Below are 17792 nucleotides of genomic sequence, written 5' to 3'. Positions count from 1 at the left end.
CACAGATGACCATAGGCATCTATTTTAGTAGTGACATTACACATGCTGGCCTGAGCCATTTTCAAATCAAATCACACATTCGCCACGAGTAACTTAAAATAAAAAGCAATTCTAATCACAAGGGAATCTGACATTTCACACAAAATACAAATATATGGAGAGGAAAAAACTTTTACAATATATATATATATATATATATCCTTTTCTTTTTTTCTTATTTCCTTTTCTTTTTTTTAATCGATAAAAATTGTGTTACATGATTCATCAAAATAAATATTAAAAAAATTTAAAAATTGAAGATCGAGAATTTTATTAAGCACCAAAAGGGATACAAAAGAGCAAAATATATACAAGAGAGAAGGAAAAGGGAGGTGGGAAGAAGAAAAGGAAGAAGTAAAAGCATATACAAACAGAAAGGAAACAAAACTAAAAGACAACAAAACAGGACAAGAGCCCAGGCCCAAGCAAGCCAGACAACCTAAAACCCAAAAATAGAAGAAAGAATGCTACAATCGAAAATGATTGAGCGACCAATCTAAGATGTCCCTAGAAATCGAGGCCACCACCCTAGCAATTGAGAGAAGGGAATTCTGGAAGCAATGGTCGTTCCTCTCTCCAAATAGCCCAGAGAACCACTAGGATGGCCAAACGCCTCCCCCATGCCAGCCAAAGAGCAAATTCACCACATAATGTGGCATCGCCCAAGTAGTGCTAAAGCAAGCCAAATTGACGGCCCAAACCCCGCAAGTGAAGGGGCAATGAAGGAAAAGATGGTTGATCAATTCCTCAGTTTTCATGCACAGCAAGCAGATATTCGGCAAAACCATTCCATGCTTGCGAAGGTTGTCGATGGTGAGAGTCCTCAACTTGGCTAGTAGCCAAATGAAAGTGGCTACTTTTAAGGGAGCCCCGTAAGACTAGATGGAGTTGTTGACAGCAAAGGGAGGGGGACTGATAAGGCTGACTGACGAGCAAACTGAGAATCTTCAGGAGTTGGTGAGGGACCAAGATAGCGAGTTGACAACTCCCGAGGACAATGGGATACCTAGCAAGAGGTGAAGAAGGCTGAGGAAGCTCTCCATCTCTGAGTCAGACAAGGATGTTTTGTAGGGGGACACCAAATACCAGAGCCTATGTCAGAAAAACAATCCTCTACAGAAATGGATCTATCCACAGCCACGTGAACCAGGCTGGGAAATATAGAGAGGAGGGGATTCTCAAAGATCTAGCAATCCGGCCAAAAGCAAATGTGGGAGCCATTCTGAGGAAAAAGTCAAACCCTTCCTACGCCTTGGGCCACATGGAAGCAATAGCCTTCCAAACGCCAGAGGCTCTGTAGAGGGAGGAAGGGTTGGAAAGCCCAACCACCATCGTCAGAGCCATAAGTGTTGGCTATGATTTCTCTCCACCAATTCCCAATCTCCGAACCAAAGCACTGGGTTCATTTGTCGAGGAGGGCTGAGTTAACCACTACCAAATCGCAAATACTGGCCCCCATTTCCAAGAAGGGCTTACAAACCTCGGCCTAACTTAGGTGAAAGTTACGGGTGTTGGGGGACCCATTCTAGAGGAAATCTCTCCTCAGTCTGTCAAGCATAGCCAGAACCGACTTGGGGCAGTGAAATAAGGAGATGAAGTATGAAGGGAAGTTTGAGAGAGCAACTCTAATAAGGGTAATTCGAGAAATAGAGATTAGCCATGAGAATTTGTTGATTAGCCATGGACACACCTTGAGAAATAGAGATAATCTTCGAGAGAGCAGGGCGGAGTCTAAAAGCTGAAACTTTGGTCATCATCTTATACGGAACCCCCAAAAGGCTAATGGGCCAGAAATCCTTTAGATTGGAGGCCCCTTCGATTTTCGGTATTAGAGCAGTGATGGAGGCACCCATAGCCCAAGGCAGCTAATCAATGGAGAAGAAGTCAAAGAAAAAACTTATTAAGTCTAATTTTAACATATTCCCAAACACTTGGAAGAAGGTAAGAGGGAATCGGTCCGAGGCAGAACACAATGGCCTTGATCTCGTCCTCGGAGAAAGGGGATTCTAAGGCGGTTACTTCCCCGACAGAGATATGAGGAAGAACAAGGTTGTCCAACGTAGACCGATTCCATATGTTAGAGGATAGCAAGTTATTGTAAAAAAGAAATGATGTAATCAAACTTGTTGCTTATCCTCAACTCTAGAGTCATTAATGGAAATCAAACTTGTTGCAACGAGCCCTTACATTGGCAATGTTATGGAAGAAGTGGGTGTTCATGTCTCCTTCCTTGAGCCAAAGAGCGTGCAATCTCTATCTCCACTTGATCTCCTCTTGCTTGACTTTGCATGAGTAGTCTAAGGAGATACACCTTCGTTAAGCTATCTTCTTCATAAAGTTGACCTTCCTCTTCTTTAGCATCCAAGGACTAGATGGTTGCAAGAATGCCATTGGCCTCGACCTCGATGCCTTTGATGGACTCCTTTGCCAAAGGGTCAACTTAATTTTAAGCAACTTGAGCTTCTAACTAATAACAAAACCAAGAAAGCCCAAAATGGAGAGAGAGGTCCACCAATTATTGAGCATTGAGGAGAACCCTTCAGTTTCGAGGCTAATGAGCACTCTCCATCCCTTGGGGGACTTTTTTTTTAACATGAAGGCACCAACTCCTTGAACCTTTGACTTAAGAGGTTAAGAAACCATTACACGGACCAACCTTGCAAAGAAGAGGAATAGTATCCCTTGGGGAACTTGGGAGGTTTTTTGGCCTCGTGAGCCATCTGGGCTCCCCTAACCTCAATGAACTAGAAAAGGGCAATGTAATCGTCATCCTATTCGCCAAAGGAAACCACTACTGATTTTCCAAACTCAATGAAGACCTCCTCGATCCATTGAGGGTTCTAGCATTTTGATAAATAAATAAATAAGAAAGGTGAACATAGGCCTCAAGGGAGGAGCCTCCAGAGGAAGGAGGGAGGTCCGCAGCCTGAACTTGGAGGGGGGAGACATCAAGGATGTATGAGCGTGTGTTGTCACTGTCAAGGAGGGTGGAACTAGAGACCAAGGCCCACTCCGGGGAAGGGAAGGGTGTTGGTGAGGAGAGAGAAGAGGAGCGTTGAGAAGAATTGAGGAAGATGTCAGGAGAGAGTGAGAGAGAGGGAGGGAGAGAGGTTTGGGGTTGAGGAGAGAAGTCAAGGATCAAAAGAGGCTGAAGGAGCTGGAGGAGAAGAGACGAGCTAGACATGTTGAGGTCAACTGAGCAGGTGAAGGAAACAGGACGAGAAGGGGTGACGTGTAAAGGGGAGAGCTCGCTCAAACCCAAGGTTGCACCACATTGATGGATCTACCAGGTGGCAAGAGAATGAGGAGGAAAGGTGCAGAGAAATGAAGGTCGTTGTCAACAACTGATGGAGGTTGCGGAGGGATCAAGCCACACGTCTCAATGAAGGACGATTCTTTGAAAAGGTCTAAGATAGTGTTGTTGGCCCAATCAGATACATGTGAATCGGAGGGCTCTCTCAAGGCATCACGTGGCTCATAGGGCGGCAACAAAGGAGCGCAATCAGAGCCATGGCCAGCGAAATAATAACAAGCTACGCCAACTGGCTCGCTGGGAGGCGAAGATAGGCTACATGTGAAGCAGATGAACCTTTGTTGACATAGTCGTCAAAGTCATCAATGTTGCCATTAAAAGAGGAGGTGATGGACAGATCAAGAGACTACGTAGACAGGCCACACATCCTCTTCGAGTTGACATGGCCGGAGGAGATGTCGGTGCCATGAATGTGGCGAACAGCAGCGGGCTTAGCGGCAGGCTCAGAGGCTGACGGCAGTGGTCTACGTGTTGATAGAGAGCCATCATCCATGTTGCCCCAACTCTACCTCCTACGTGGCGTGAGGGAGCGGCTCTCCCTGATTGAGGTGAGGCTGATGACGTTAGGGCACTCGAGAGAATTGCCTATGGTAGGTGGTTCCTGGCTCAAGAGAGGGGATGGATGGGTCACCTAGTAGCTAATGAGGTACACCTGTCGCCTAACATACACCGACACAAAGATGATGCCACATGGTTGGGCCATTGGGCCCGGGTGAAGCCTCCATCCAAGTCGTTCACTTCAGGGACCGACGTGGGGCCAGTAGAAGAGCAAGGATCAACTAGAAGAGAAGCGTAGCCACACATCCTAATGCAAGGGCATTTTCACACCGGGCTCGAGTGGGGTAGCCTGTGGGATGCGGGGAGACACTCGGGGTGGGTGGTCCGTGTGAGGTGGGTGGCTCGTGAGAGGTGGGCCCCACCAGTGTGATTCGGGTGGCTCGTGTGAGGCGGTACCCATGTGATTTGGGGCCCATGAGGGGGGTTCAGCTGAGGTCCTAACCCATGAGATGTGGGGCCTGGGCTATAAGATAAAGGGATTGATTCGCCATGCTCTAACAGTTTGAGCTTTTAGAGCAAGTGGTTAATTGTCTTGCATCAAATTGGTATCAGAGCGGGAGGTCTCGGGTTCGAGACTCCTCACTGGGGGTGATTCATGTAAGGGCATTTTCACACCGGGCTCGAGTGGGGTAGCCTGTGGGATGTGGGGACACACTCGAGGCGGGCCCCACCCATGTGATTCGGGTGGCTCGTGTGAGGCGGTACCCATGTGATTTGGGGCCCACGAGGGTTGTTCGACCGAGGTCCTAACCCATGAGATGTGGGGCCTAGGCTATGAGATAAAGAGATTAATTCGCCATGCTCTAACAGTTCGAGCTTTTAGAGCAAGTGGTTAATTGTCCTGCGTCACATCCTCTCCGGGCTGACATGGCCAGAGAAGATGTCAGCACCATGAACGTGGTTGACAGCAGCAAGCTCAGAGGCCGACAACAGCAATCTACATGTTGATAGAGAGGCGCCGTCAATGTCGCCCCAACTCTACTCTGCCTTCTACATGGCATGAGGGGGCAGCTCTCCCTGGCCAAGGCGAGGAGAGAATCGCCTTTGGCGGTGATTCGCAGCTTGAGAGGGGATGGCAGGGCCACTTGGCAGCTGATGAGGGTCACCTGTGACCTAACGAGGGTTGACACCCAAGGTGATGACACATGGATGGGCTATTAGGGTCGGAGAGCAGCCTCTATCCAAGCCATTCACTTTAGGGACTAAGGTGGGGCCAGCAGGAGAGCAGGCATTGACCGGAAGAGAAGCACGGCAAGAAAAGTAGGGGCTGGGGAGACACACAGCCACCAAGGATGATCAATGGATGCACTGTTGCACCAACGAAGCATGTGTTAGTGGGTGAGTGTACACATTCCCATACACCTGCAATGTATCTTGTAGAGGATTAGTCTTAGTATCTAATTAGAATTAGTCCTATATCTAATTTCGTATGGTCTTCAATCTTCTTAAGTATCCTATTGTAACTAGGTTTTATCACCTAAAGTCTTATAAATGTGATTGAGGGAGAGAGGGCAAATACTAATACATCTCCCTTCTCCCACATTCTCCTTCTGATCTCTTTCCTTTTCATGGTATTAGAGCATCTCTAGTCCAGTTTTTTTTTTTTTCCAATCCCACTTCTTCTTTTTCTTCTTTCTTTCCTTCCCTGCAATAAGACTTTGGTTTCAAAGTCAATCAAGACTCCCTTCCTCTCTCTGTAAATGGTGAAAGTGAGATAAAAACTTCCATCACCATATTACATATGATGTTATAGTAGTCCATTTTCTAAATCAGAAGGGATTCCTCCACCGACAGTTCTCACTGGAAGCAACACTCACTAGAGAAGCTTCATGCGACACCAAATTTGCAAAAAGAACAGCCCCATATCACCAAACCCTACCAGAAATCCATAGAGATATGAATTCCAACGCCGAAACTATAAAAGTCCAAAGCCTTTAAATCTCATTAGAATCCACCCCAACCTCTCCTCAACTTGCCAGAAATCAACAGAAATCAGCTTAGATATGATTTCTGGCACCAAATCTCAATCGTCAACCCTCCAGCGTCATCAAGAACCACTCTAAAGTTTTAAAGTGTCTGAAAACCCCTCTAGACACATCGAACATCACTGGAAACCCCTCCAAACATGTCGAACGTCACCAAAAACCCCTCATGTCGCCGAAAGTCCTCTCTGACCCTTGATCTACATTCATTACCCACCTGGACCACAGGTTTTCTGTTCTAAACTCCTTTTTAGGCCCGGTTTTGAGTCCAGGCACCCCAATTATTGCATGAAGTGCAACGTGGCCCACCTATTGAGGTCTGATTAGAAGCCTGGACCATCTTCAAACCTCCAGACCATTTATCCTCACACTGATTCTACTTTCTGGACTTTCATCAGACACCAAGAGGTTATTCTAGCTAATTATTATCCCTATTTTTCCTTCTTCTTCTTTTTTGCTTTCTTTTTCTTCTTTTCTTGTTTCTTTTTTCTTCTTTTTTTTTTTTTTTTGGTTAAACGGGAGAATAAACACCCAAATTCCATCTAGACATATGGATAGCCCTAGACTTACCATTACTACAGTAAAACTAGATGACACTATTTGGAGTGATCCCAACTCCCAAACAGCCCAAATGTATATCGAAGCATGAAAAGGAATGGGATATATTATAGGATCCAAAAAACAGTTGAATCAGAATGATACCCACTTATGATGAATGTGAGAGTGAAAACTAGCTTATGATGTCTTGGTTGCTAAATTCAATGCAACCCAATATTAGTCGTGGTCTTTATCTCTTGAAAACTACCAAAGATACATGGAATAAAGTAGCAAAAATGTACTCCCATCATGAAGACTTGGCCCACCTTTATCAACTCCACACAGAGATTAAGAATCTCGAACAGGGAGATGGAATTGTAGAAGAATCTTTTGCTAACTTGAACCAAAAATGGGAGGAATTGCATAACTGTCAGACGGCTATTCTAAATATAAAAGATTTGAAAAAACAAAATACAACAACTGTGAATCTTTAAGTTTCTTGTTGGCCTTCATTCAGATTTCGAACCTCAACGTATACAGATTCTTGGAAGGGAATCTCTTCCTACCCTAGAATCTGTATATAACTACATATGCGCAGAGGCCCAGCAACAGAATGCTCCCCATGCCATCCTTCCATAATTGTCAGCCATGATTACAGACTCTAAAAAGCAAAAGGGACAAGGAAACCTAAGACAAGGATAAGCTCATATGCACACACTATGGAAAAAGACGAAATATAAAGGAATATTGTTGAGTTCTCCACCCCCATCTTCGACCAAAGGACACCAAAACAAAGTCTTTTACTAATGTACGCATAACTGGTGTACCTTCCACTCATAGTGATCAAGACCCAAGGGACAACCATTGATAAGCTACAACAACAAGTGGCAGCTCTCCAAGCCTCCATCTCCATTGCTAACTAGATAGGGAAGTCACGTACTTCTGCAATAGCTAACCATGTCTTTCAGATATCGTGCACAGGCTTCTGATCACATGACAAGTACAACCGATAGATATATTTCCTACTCTCCATCTTCAGTAACATTAGATTGGTTGATGGTTCCCTCTCTAAATCTCTTGGAAAGGGAACCTCCCGCCCTTCTGATTCTCTGTGCATTTCTTTTGTAGTCCATGTTCCATTGTTTCCTTATAATCTTCTTTCTGTAGGCTCCTTAATCAAACAATTGAATTATCCATCTCATTGTGTTATTCAGTATTTGTCAACAAAGAAGACGATTGGTAATAGTCGTGAAGATCGGGGGCTTTACCTTCTCAACCGAAAACAATCAAGTTTCGGTCATGTTTCTACTTCTGTCATTAAGAGTAAATATCAAGTGACCCTTTGGCACTCCCATCTAGGTCATTTACTACTTTGCAATCATTGCCTTTTATTTCCTTGAGTAATACAAAGACACTTCAGCCATTTCAACTTGTTCACTCAGATGTCTCACGACCTACTCCAATAGTCTTTATATATGGCTTCAAATATTTTTTTATCATTTATTGATGACTTCTCACGATATACATGGATTTATCTCTTAAAGAGTTATGATGAAGTCCACTAATTATAAAAATGTTTCATCAAATGACTTATATCCAATATAATACTAAAATTAAAACATTTCGATCTAATAATGCCCAACGAATATTTACAACATAATTTACAAAAATATTTTGTAGATCATGGCATGAAATTTCAAACCTTGTGTAAGGCACAACAGAATGGAGTGACTGAATGTAAAAACCGGCACTCATTAGAGGTCACCCAGTCATTATTGATAAGTGTGTCGATACCTAAAACATATTGGGATGAAATCATTCTTCTTGTAGCATATATAATCAATCGCACTCCGACCAATGTCCTCAAGGGTGGATACCCATTACAGGTTTTGCAACCTCATGCGTCTCTATTCACACTACCACCAAAAGTGTTTAGGTGCATCTACTTTGTCCACATTCTTGGACCATCTCGCACCTAGTTCGGACTACAGTCAATAAGATGTGTGTTCTTAGGATACTGAAACTCTCAAATAGGATACAAATATTATTGTCCTGCAACTCACATACATTTCTAAGGATGTTTCATTCTTTGAAAATATGCCTTATTTCAATTCACAACACAGTACGTAGCTTGCACCTTTTCCTCTTCTTATCATAGATCGGTCTTGGATTGAAGATGAACCAAGCCCCACCTCGACCAAAGAACTCGAGGTCTACTCTCGATGGAAGAAAACTCGTGCTCTTCCCAAGCACCACCACTATTCAATGATTGAACCAGATCAGGGGGATCTCCCAATTGAAGTCAATTGTCACTTCATTTAAGAAAAATTGGCTACCAAGCTGCTATATACACCTTTTGTTCGCTCAGAAGATCAATTAGCAGATATTTTCACCAAAGCCACATTAACATCCCGCTTCAAGACATCAGTATCAAGCTTGGCATGAATGACATCCATGTGCCAACTTGAGGGGGGAGTGTTAGTGGGGGTACACATTCCCATACACGTGCAATGTATCTTATAGAGGATTAGTCTTTAGTATATAATTAGGATTAGTCATATATCTAATTTCGTATGGCCTCTTATCCTATCGTAACTAGGTTTTATGACCTAAACTCTTAAAATAAATGATTACAGGAGAGAGAGAGAGAGAGAGAGAGTAGATACGATACCTCTCGCTTCTCCCACATTCTCCTTTTGATGTCCATTTCCTTTTCAGACGCAACGGTGCTCCATCTTCTCCAGCAACCACTGTGCTGCCTGGAGCGAAAGAAGCAATGCCTTTCAACCTATCGGCAAAGTGATTAGGTCTGAAGCTCCCCTTGTCCCCCTCTTTCCACACCTTGAACTCAATTCAATCCTCCCCCACTAAGATAAGAATCATGGACGAGCCTTGAGAATCTTTTTTTAGAATGAGGTGGCGGACTACACGTAACTCCCACCTACTCTTTGTTGCCTGATCAATCATCAGAACTTCACCAATGCACGAATCAATGGTCAGAATCCAATCTCGACTCCAGAGCTCGACAAGCATACTGCCAAACCGAAACCAATAATCCTCAAAACCGAAGAATGAAGATGGAGTGGTCAGCCCATCTGTGGAGGGAGATCAACGGCACATCCCTTAACAGGGCCCTTGCCATGATGATACTATTAAGGTTCTCATCCTACTTAAGAGAGGAGTTCATTCTCGCTCAAAGGCTTAAGGTCGTACTCACCATCTTTGAGGTTCCAGCAGACCTCCAACCAAGTTTTAACGGGGGTCTGGGGGGCTCCTTGCAAGAAAATGACCGCAATGCTCCAAAAGAAAGCAATGACAGCGTCGTCAACCTTTAACCATTCGACAATCAATTCCAAGCCAGAGCTCAAGTTTCGGACCCGAAGACTAGTCACGCCTTGCTTCATTTTAGCGTTCATTTAAGCTAGGGAAGATTCCAAGGAGTTCCTAATGACTGCTTCTTTCGATAGCCAGTCGAAGACCAAACAACCCTCTTAAGAAGAGGGAAGGGGAGCCACCGGTTACAAGCCCATCTCCTGGACAAAACCTTCCCGTGAGACCATCCTTAAACCTTTAGAGACAGTGCCCAGTTCGTACTTGGCCATCTAGGCAAAGAGCTTGCAAAAGTTGAACCCAGACTGGTTGAGGAGAGAGATGGTTGTCACAGCCTCAACCAGTCTCCATATAGATAAAGGAAGAGTCGAGCTTAATAGAGGAGCCTTCACCCTGGGAAGGACCACCTCCTTGACCACCCTTACTTGGCGAAAAGCTCTTAATAGCATGTATTTGTCCCACTCCAAGAATTTAGAGACAAAAAAGGGTTGGGAAGTTTAGATATTGGGACTAGAGCGATTTCTAGTTGAGGGTAGCAATGCATCGCCAAGAGACTAATGTCTAACTGATCCCATCCAAATCTTGCTACAGAAGGGTTTAATTAGGGAAAGCATGTCAGCATGTATTGTTCCTGCATTATAACCCCTAAGAAAGATGGATCTTGGAAGATGAGCATGGACAATCATGCGATCAACCAGATTACTATCAGGTACCGATTTCATATTCCTCGCTTGGACAATATGTTGGACATGTTGCATGGATCAAAGGTCTTTTCAAAGAGACCTAAGGAGCAGATATCATCAAATATGTATTCGGCGCGGTGACAAGTGGAAGACCACATTTAAGACTCGAGACGGGTTGTGCAAGTGGCTCGTTATGCCATTCAGCTTTTCAAATGCGTTGAACACTTTTATGAGACTGATGACAGAGGTACTCCGCCCCTTTATAGGAAAGTTCTTAGTTGCCTATTTTGATAATATTCTTGTTTTTAGTCCCGATTCATATGTTCATCTTGATCATTTATGACCAATATTTGACGTACTACCGAGGGGGTCACTATTTGTTTACTTAAAAACTACTCCTTCCTTATCGATAGTATTGTGTTTTGGGGTATATTGTATCTGCAAAAGGGATCAAGGTTGATCAGGAGAAAATCAAGGCCACTGCGTAGTGGCCCATCCCACGAACCTTTTTGAAGGTTCGTTCTTTCCATGGCTTAGCAACATTTTGCCAGAGATATCCATAATTTCAGCACCATCATCACAACTATCACCAATTGCATGCGGGAGGCTAGTTCAAATGGATTAAAGAGGCGGATCCCAACTTCAGTGCCATAAAAAAGAAAATGACAAAAGCTCCAATTCTTGCATTTCTGAACTTTGTTAAAGTCTTTGAAGTAGAAACCGATGCTTCGAATGTTAGTATTGGCACAATGCTGAGTTAGAAAGGAAAGTCGATCGCTTTCTTTAGCGAGAAGCTTAATGATGCACAGAAGAACTATTCCACATATGATCTCGAGTTCTATGCAGTGATTCAGGCGCTATGACATTAGAGACATTACCCAATTCATCGAGAGTTCATTTTATACACAAACCATGAGGCGTTGAGATATCTCAAGTCCCAAAAGAAGCCGAGTGCTCGTCATGCGAAGTGGATGGTTTTCCTACAATAATATACTTTCCTTTTGTGTCACAAAGCTGGAAGTCAAAACAAAGTGGCAGATGCTTTGAGTAGAAGGGTGGTTCTACTAGGAACTCTCATCGTGGAGGTCGTCGCATTCGAGGCATTAAAAGAACAATACAAAGACAACCCATTTTTGGCAAAGTATTCGACAAGTGTGTGGATGGCTGAGATCCAAAGGCTGAATTCATCTCACACAATAGATACATGTTCAAGAGTTCTCACCCATGCATTTCAGAAGGATCGATGCAAAAGAAGATGTTATCTAAGCTTCACGAAGGACGACTAGGCGGTCACTTTGGAGGGGATAAAACATTAACCATGGTAGAGGAAAAATACTATTGGCCCCTTATGCGTTGTGATGTTAAATAGTTTGTAACATGATGTTGTCGATGCCAAGTTTCCAAAGGTCATGTGCAAAATACCGACCTTTGTACACCGCTTCCTGTTCTAATCACACCTTCATGGATATTTCTATGTACTTCATTCTAGGTCTTCCTAAGTCTCAAATGGATATTCAATATTCATAATGGTGGACCGTTTTTCAAAGATGGCCCACTTCATTCCATGAAAAAGGACAATGGACGCTACGCATATTGCCAACATATTTTTTTACAGAAATTGTATGACTTCATGGGGTACCAAAGACAATGACTTTATACCGTGATTCAAAGTTCATGTGCCACTTCTGGAGCATTTTATGGAAGTGATTGTGGACTAAGCTTCAATTTTCTAGCGCATATCATCCTCAAACAGATGGCCATACCAAGATAGTCAACAGAATCCTTCATAACCTCTTGAGTATAATAGGCGACAACATATCTCAGTGGGACTTGGCTCTATCTCAAGCCGAGTTTGCCTACAACAATTTAGTAAATCATACTACCAAAAAATCCCCATTTGAGATCGTAAATGGGAGAAGTCCACATCATGTACTTGACTTGGTACCATTACCAGTATAAGATCAAGTGAGTGAAAATGTTGATGCATTTGCCAAGCACGTCTAAGACTTGCAAGCTCAAATAAAGAAGTAGATTGAAGATGGCAACACCAGGTACTAAGAAGCTGCAAATGAACATCGACGTGAGAAGATATATGATGAAGGTGACTTACTTATGGTCTATCTCTTTTCCTAAGGGAACTTATAATAAGCTCAAGTCTAAGAAAATTGGTCCACACCGAGGCAAGAGGAAGTTGGGTAAGAATGCCTATGAAATCGAGTAGCCAGAAGATTTAGATATCTTATCAATTTTCAATGTGGCAAATTTATTCGAGTACCATGACAAGACATTTGACATGCAAGATAAAGCCATTACCGATATGGATAAACAACACCCAAAGAAAACGAAGGAAGAAATTAAACTGTTGCAAAGGAAAATTGCTAACACTCAACAAGGCTAATATAGGCAATACTTAATGAAATGGAAGAACAAGCCTTGTTCTGAATGCACATGGATCATGGGCGACGAACTGAAAAGATTAGATCCGAATCTCAACTACTCGTATGAAGCGTCCAATTCATCAGAGTCAAGTTCTTTCCAACCCAAGAAGAATGATGTGGGCCCATAGATCATCTAGGCCCACTATAGGGCTCAGCAAGACGAAGGCCCATATGCCACTGTAGAACCCAACACATGCTGATTTTTGGACTATTTATTTACAGATTTTGGGGGCTAAATCAAGGATTGTAATTTACTCTTTTTAGGAGATAAAGGGGTTGATTTAAAGATATTATTGAAGATGTGATTGATGTCATTGAAGATATGAAGGTGATGTGATTAATGTAATTGAAGATTATTAAGAGATGTAATTAGGATTACTTTCTTTGTTTGCAAGATTAGGCTTTTACCATCTTAGGTAAATTAGATTGGTTTGAAATAACTTATGATTGATTTGAAATCAATCTCTTAGTTGGGGTGATTTTAAATAAAGACTCATTTAGGGGTCGTTTGGATGCCAGCAAAATCCTTTGGTAATCGGAATACGGGTAATTGGATTACATGGGTCGTTTGGATGGGTGCATTTGCTAGTGATAGGATTACAGGCTATAATCGGATTACGGCTTTTAGTTGTGATCTGAAACATGGCAGAAGGGCATGTTTCAGATTACAAGTAAACAAATTACAGGCAATGGATCTTTTCTTTTTTTTTTTTAAATTTTCGATGTAGGGAGAATTGCAACTTTGGCATTCCCACCCTCCCTTTCTTCTAACAGCTGGAGCCAAGGTTCAATGATATAGACCATCATGCATTTATGGCCCATTGTACACAGCGCCCACTGTACATGTGGGGCCCACCGTAATCTTCTCTGTTTGTATCATCCATGTTCAAGGAATTAACGGTCACGATCTGGCCCACTATACATGTGGGGCCATCCATCTATGGTCTTGTTGTAGACATAATCATATATCATGTATGGCCTGCTTTGTAATCTATCTATGCATGTCTTTTTGTATCATGTATGGCCCCTTGTACACGTGGGTTGATCATGCATGTATGGTCATGTACACGTGGCCAGCATGGGTGGGAGCCATTGTACATGTGGAGCACACTATACACGTCGCCAATACACTACATGTAAATGTGAATTAATAGTTAATTGTTTATATTCAGTAGTTTCTCATCACAAAAGGGAATTCGAATGAGTGGGCCCACTTCTATGGCCCACTAAATGATTAGTTTGGTATAAGGGTGAGCTATAGGCTTTATTGAGTTGGGCTTATTCCAACGATTCATCATAAATGACGACTTTATATGTCATTTGATGATTTTTAAAGGATTTACCACTCCAAGCTCTGTCATGTGTGAATATACAATTACAAGCAATAAACAATTTAAAGGTTCTCCAAACACAGACAATTGTTTACCTATAATCAGATTATAGCTTAAAGCTAAATAGAACAGGTTGTAAACACTTCACCTGTAATCCGATTACAACTTAAGGATTTTACAAGCATCCAAACGACCTCTTAGGGTCTATAAAAGGGGAGGGTGGTGTAGGAGTTAGTCCTTCCAATATTTTCTAAATGTGAGTTTTTCTTGTAGTATTGTAAGAGAAGAAGTTGATATCAATAAAGTTCTCTCCCTCTCTACTCGAATATTCTTGTGAGTGTAATTCTTGTCACTTCTTTGCAATTCGGTGTCGATATCTCATTGATTCAATAATCGGGTTGCACCACTTGATCGCGAAGTCTATTTGGATTATGCTCTTGATCCTTCTAATCGCCATTCCTAGCTCGAAGAAACTCCTGCTCTCTCTCCCAGATCCTCTCTTTCTCCCTCTCAACCCCTCTGATTTCCTCTCACACTCTGGATTTCCCTCTGCTTCTCTCTGGATCACTCACTTTTTTTTCTCTCAAGGTTTCTATCAGGGGTTCTCACATATACATTCTCTCTTTGGGGGCTCCTAATAATAATAACTTTGTTTCATGACTCTTAGATAACAAGTTTGATTTATACAATGTGATCATGAAATATTATACAAGATACTTCAGAAAATCCACCCAATAAAGGTTCTTTCCTTGCCCTTTCTGATGACAAAGAGAAAACCCAAGGTCTATTGCCAAGTACACAACAAGGAATGAAAGTATGTACTGTTCACAGAACACAAGGAGATAAATAAAGCAACTGACTTATTGGTGGAAACTTATATGTATAAACGAATGGATCATGGCATTAGATATTTGTGCCAAATCAAACCTGTAAGATGATAACCGCTGTCTAAACTCCTCTTCTAGCTTTAAGATGGCCTTAGCAAGCAAACCATTGGCATGGTTAAGCACCGCATCACTGCTCTTGAAGCTTTTGTTGGAGCTGAAGAAACGGACATTGCTTCTCAATTGTTCAACTGCCTCTAGATAACTTTCCAGGTCATCATGTGGCCCTTTCAGTATTTTAGACTCTGCCTGCATGCTTGAAAAAGTCAATACACCAGCATCCAACAATGGAGAGCAAACAGAACAGAACATAGGGTATCATGACACAAACAATTACTAAGGTTCAACACACAATATATATATATATATATATATATATATATATATATATTATTCTTCTAAATTATGTATAGGAGTCCCTAGACAGCATGAAGTATGTGCAACTTTCCTTGCAGAACATTGCTTAGATTTTCAACTTGTGGCCAATCTTGTCATGCATTTCAAATATATAATTGAAAACAAGACCGAGTATGAGAGTAGGCATCGACAATGCAAACAAAATTATCACTTTTAGTGATGTTTTTACCTCCATTAGAATTTTTATATATTTGTTGACAGGTGCTTCTATTATTATTCTTTAAATATGCTTCTACAGTTTATAATGCATTCTTGTTTGTGTCAACACATTAGAATCATCTTAAAATGCATTTCATGGTCTTTGAGTCTATTCGGACTCTATAAGTCATTAGTCAACTTTTTTTAATGGTAACACTATATTAAAATTTTATTTTAAAAAAAAAAAAAAAAACCAACAACAGGAACAACAAAAGATGCCACTGCCCCTACCCTACACTGGAACAAGTTATCCACCCATGCATGTAGTGCAATGATAATGTGCACTTTCAAATCAGGATTAGTGTTGAAATATGCATATTTCACTATAGATAACAGAAATTCATCGAAGATTAACCACATAAGCTCCTTCAGTACACTGACACTGAAAAGAAAGAGAAAAAGGAAAAATAAAAAGAGAAACAATGTAAATCAGACGGAAGTGACAGACCTGACGTGAGACATCGAATTGGGCCAATATAACCTCTGCTGCCTTCAATGTCTTGTCAATATTCTCATGCGCTTTCCGAATGGAATGAGTTCTTACCTGAAGGAAAAGAATGTGCCAAAAAATTAAATAAAAGGGGACACACCGAGCACACTCGTGGAACATATACTAGTTAACTTCTATTCAACATAATCAAACATGTGGCTGCAGAATAGTCCAGTGAACTAGACCATTAATTTTGTGTGACCTCCCACATTTGAGCCATGTTAAAGAATGTCAATGACTAGACAATTTAAAATGTTCAATTGGTGACCCACAAAAGAGACAATAGAGAAAAATATCAGCAACAATCATGAGCATAGAAAAGGAGAAAACCCACCAACAGGACAGCCAGGATTGAATCCATGCGATCTTCAAATTCAAAGACAGGTTGTGCAGAGCAAAGAAAGAAGCAGGAAGATTTTTATTTTATTTTTGAGAGGTAACGATAATTTATTGAAACGCCGCAACAGCGGATAAAGAATACAACCCCCAACACAAAAACAAAAACAGAGATCCACTCATGGTAATCTAAACATATACACGAAGAATGAAGGAATAAGAGAGATAAATAGGGAAAGAATACCCAAATTGTAGGTCTAAGCCTATGATGACATCACACCAAGAGGCTCCACAATCTTCTCTGCCCAAGCTATGAAAGTAGAAACCACATTAGTTTTTGGAGCCTGTTTTAGGTGATAGGATGATTTTTAATAGGGGCCTTCTTTTTTACACACACACCCCACACACACACACCACACACACCCATGGGCGCACACCCCACACTCACGCCGTAGTGGGATTTCACTACCTATGGGTACTCGAACCCCAGAACTCGTGTGGAAACTCCTGGGAGTCTACCACTAAGGCAACCTTGATTGGCAAGTTTATCTTACATGTTAAGTCTTTTTTCTTTTTCTTTTTTTGATGAATATCTTACATCGCATGAGCCATACTATGAAACTTTGGAATAGAGTGATTGAGCAAAGACTAAGGCATGAGATGAATGCATCGGAAAATCAGCTTAGTCCCATGCCATGGAGGTCCACCACTAAAGCTATTTTCTACTTAGTTGATGGAGAAATATAGGGAGAGAAGGAAAGATCTCCACATGGTAATTGAATTAGAGAAAGCTTATGATAGGGTCCCTATAAAGTTAATCCTGTGGGTGTTGGAAAAGAAAGGAGTTTCAAGAGGATATATTGACATGACTAAGGATATGTATGAGGGAACAGTAACAAACGTGAGGACCACAAGTGGAGACACAAGTGAGTTCCTAATTACCATAGACTTCCACCAAGGGTCGGCATTTACCTTCTCATATTGGTTATGAACACGTTGGCAAGGCATTTGTAGGAAGAGATCCCATGGTGTATGTTGTAGATGACATAGTTCTGATTGACAAGACGTGAGAGGGAGTACACATAAAGCTAGATTCATGGAGGGGTGTTTTAGAATCTAAAGATTTAAAATTAGTCAGACAAAAGCCAAGGATGCAAAGAGTGCAACTTTAGTAACAATACAAGTGGGAACAAGGAATTAGTTAAGATAGATGACCAAGAAGTTTCCCAAAATGACCACTTATCATCGTGTACCAC

At 41.8% G+C, this 17792-nt stretch overlaps 1 protein-coding gene across 3 annotated transcripts in view; it reads right to left on the bottom strand.

The window, feature by feature from the left end:
• The window catches only part of LOC131252508 (exocyst complex component EXO70A1-like), an 84018-nt gene that overhangs the window by 56943 nt on the left and 9283 nt on the right, over nucleotides 1–17792 (bottom strand). For all 3 annotated transcript variants that reach the window (XM_058253101.1, XM_058253093.1, XM_058253085.1), the window contains exons 2-3: nucleotides 16159–16254; nucleotides 15139–15344 (exon numbers count right to left, since the gene is read on the bottom strand). In XM_058253101.1, coding sequence (XP_058109084.1) covers nucleotides 15139–15344; nucleotides 16159–16254 — 302 coding nt within the window. The remainder of the gene's footprint in view (nucleotides 1–15138; nucleotides 15345–16158; nucleotides 16255–17792) is intronic.

This window comes from Magnolia sinica, chromosome 1 (genome assembly GCF_029962835.1).
Source record: "Magnolia sinica isolate HGM2019 chromosome 1, MsV1, whole genome shotgun sequence".
NCBI lineage: Eukaryota > Viridiplantae > Streptophyta > Magnoliopsida > Magnoliales > Magnoliaceae > Magnolia > Magnolia sinica.
The sequence above is the reverse complement of the archived record's forward strand: the minus strand, read 5'-3'. Positions and strand labels throughout refer to the sequence as shown.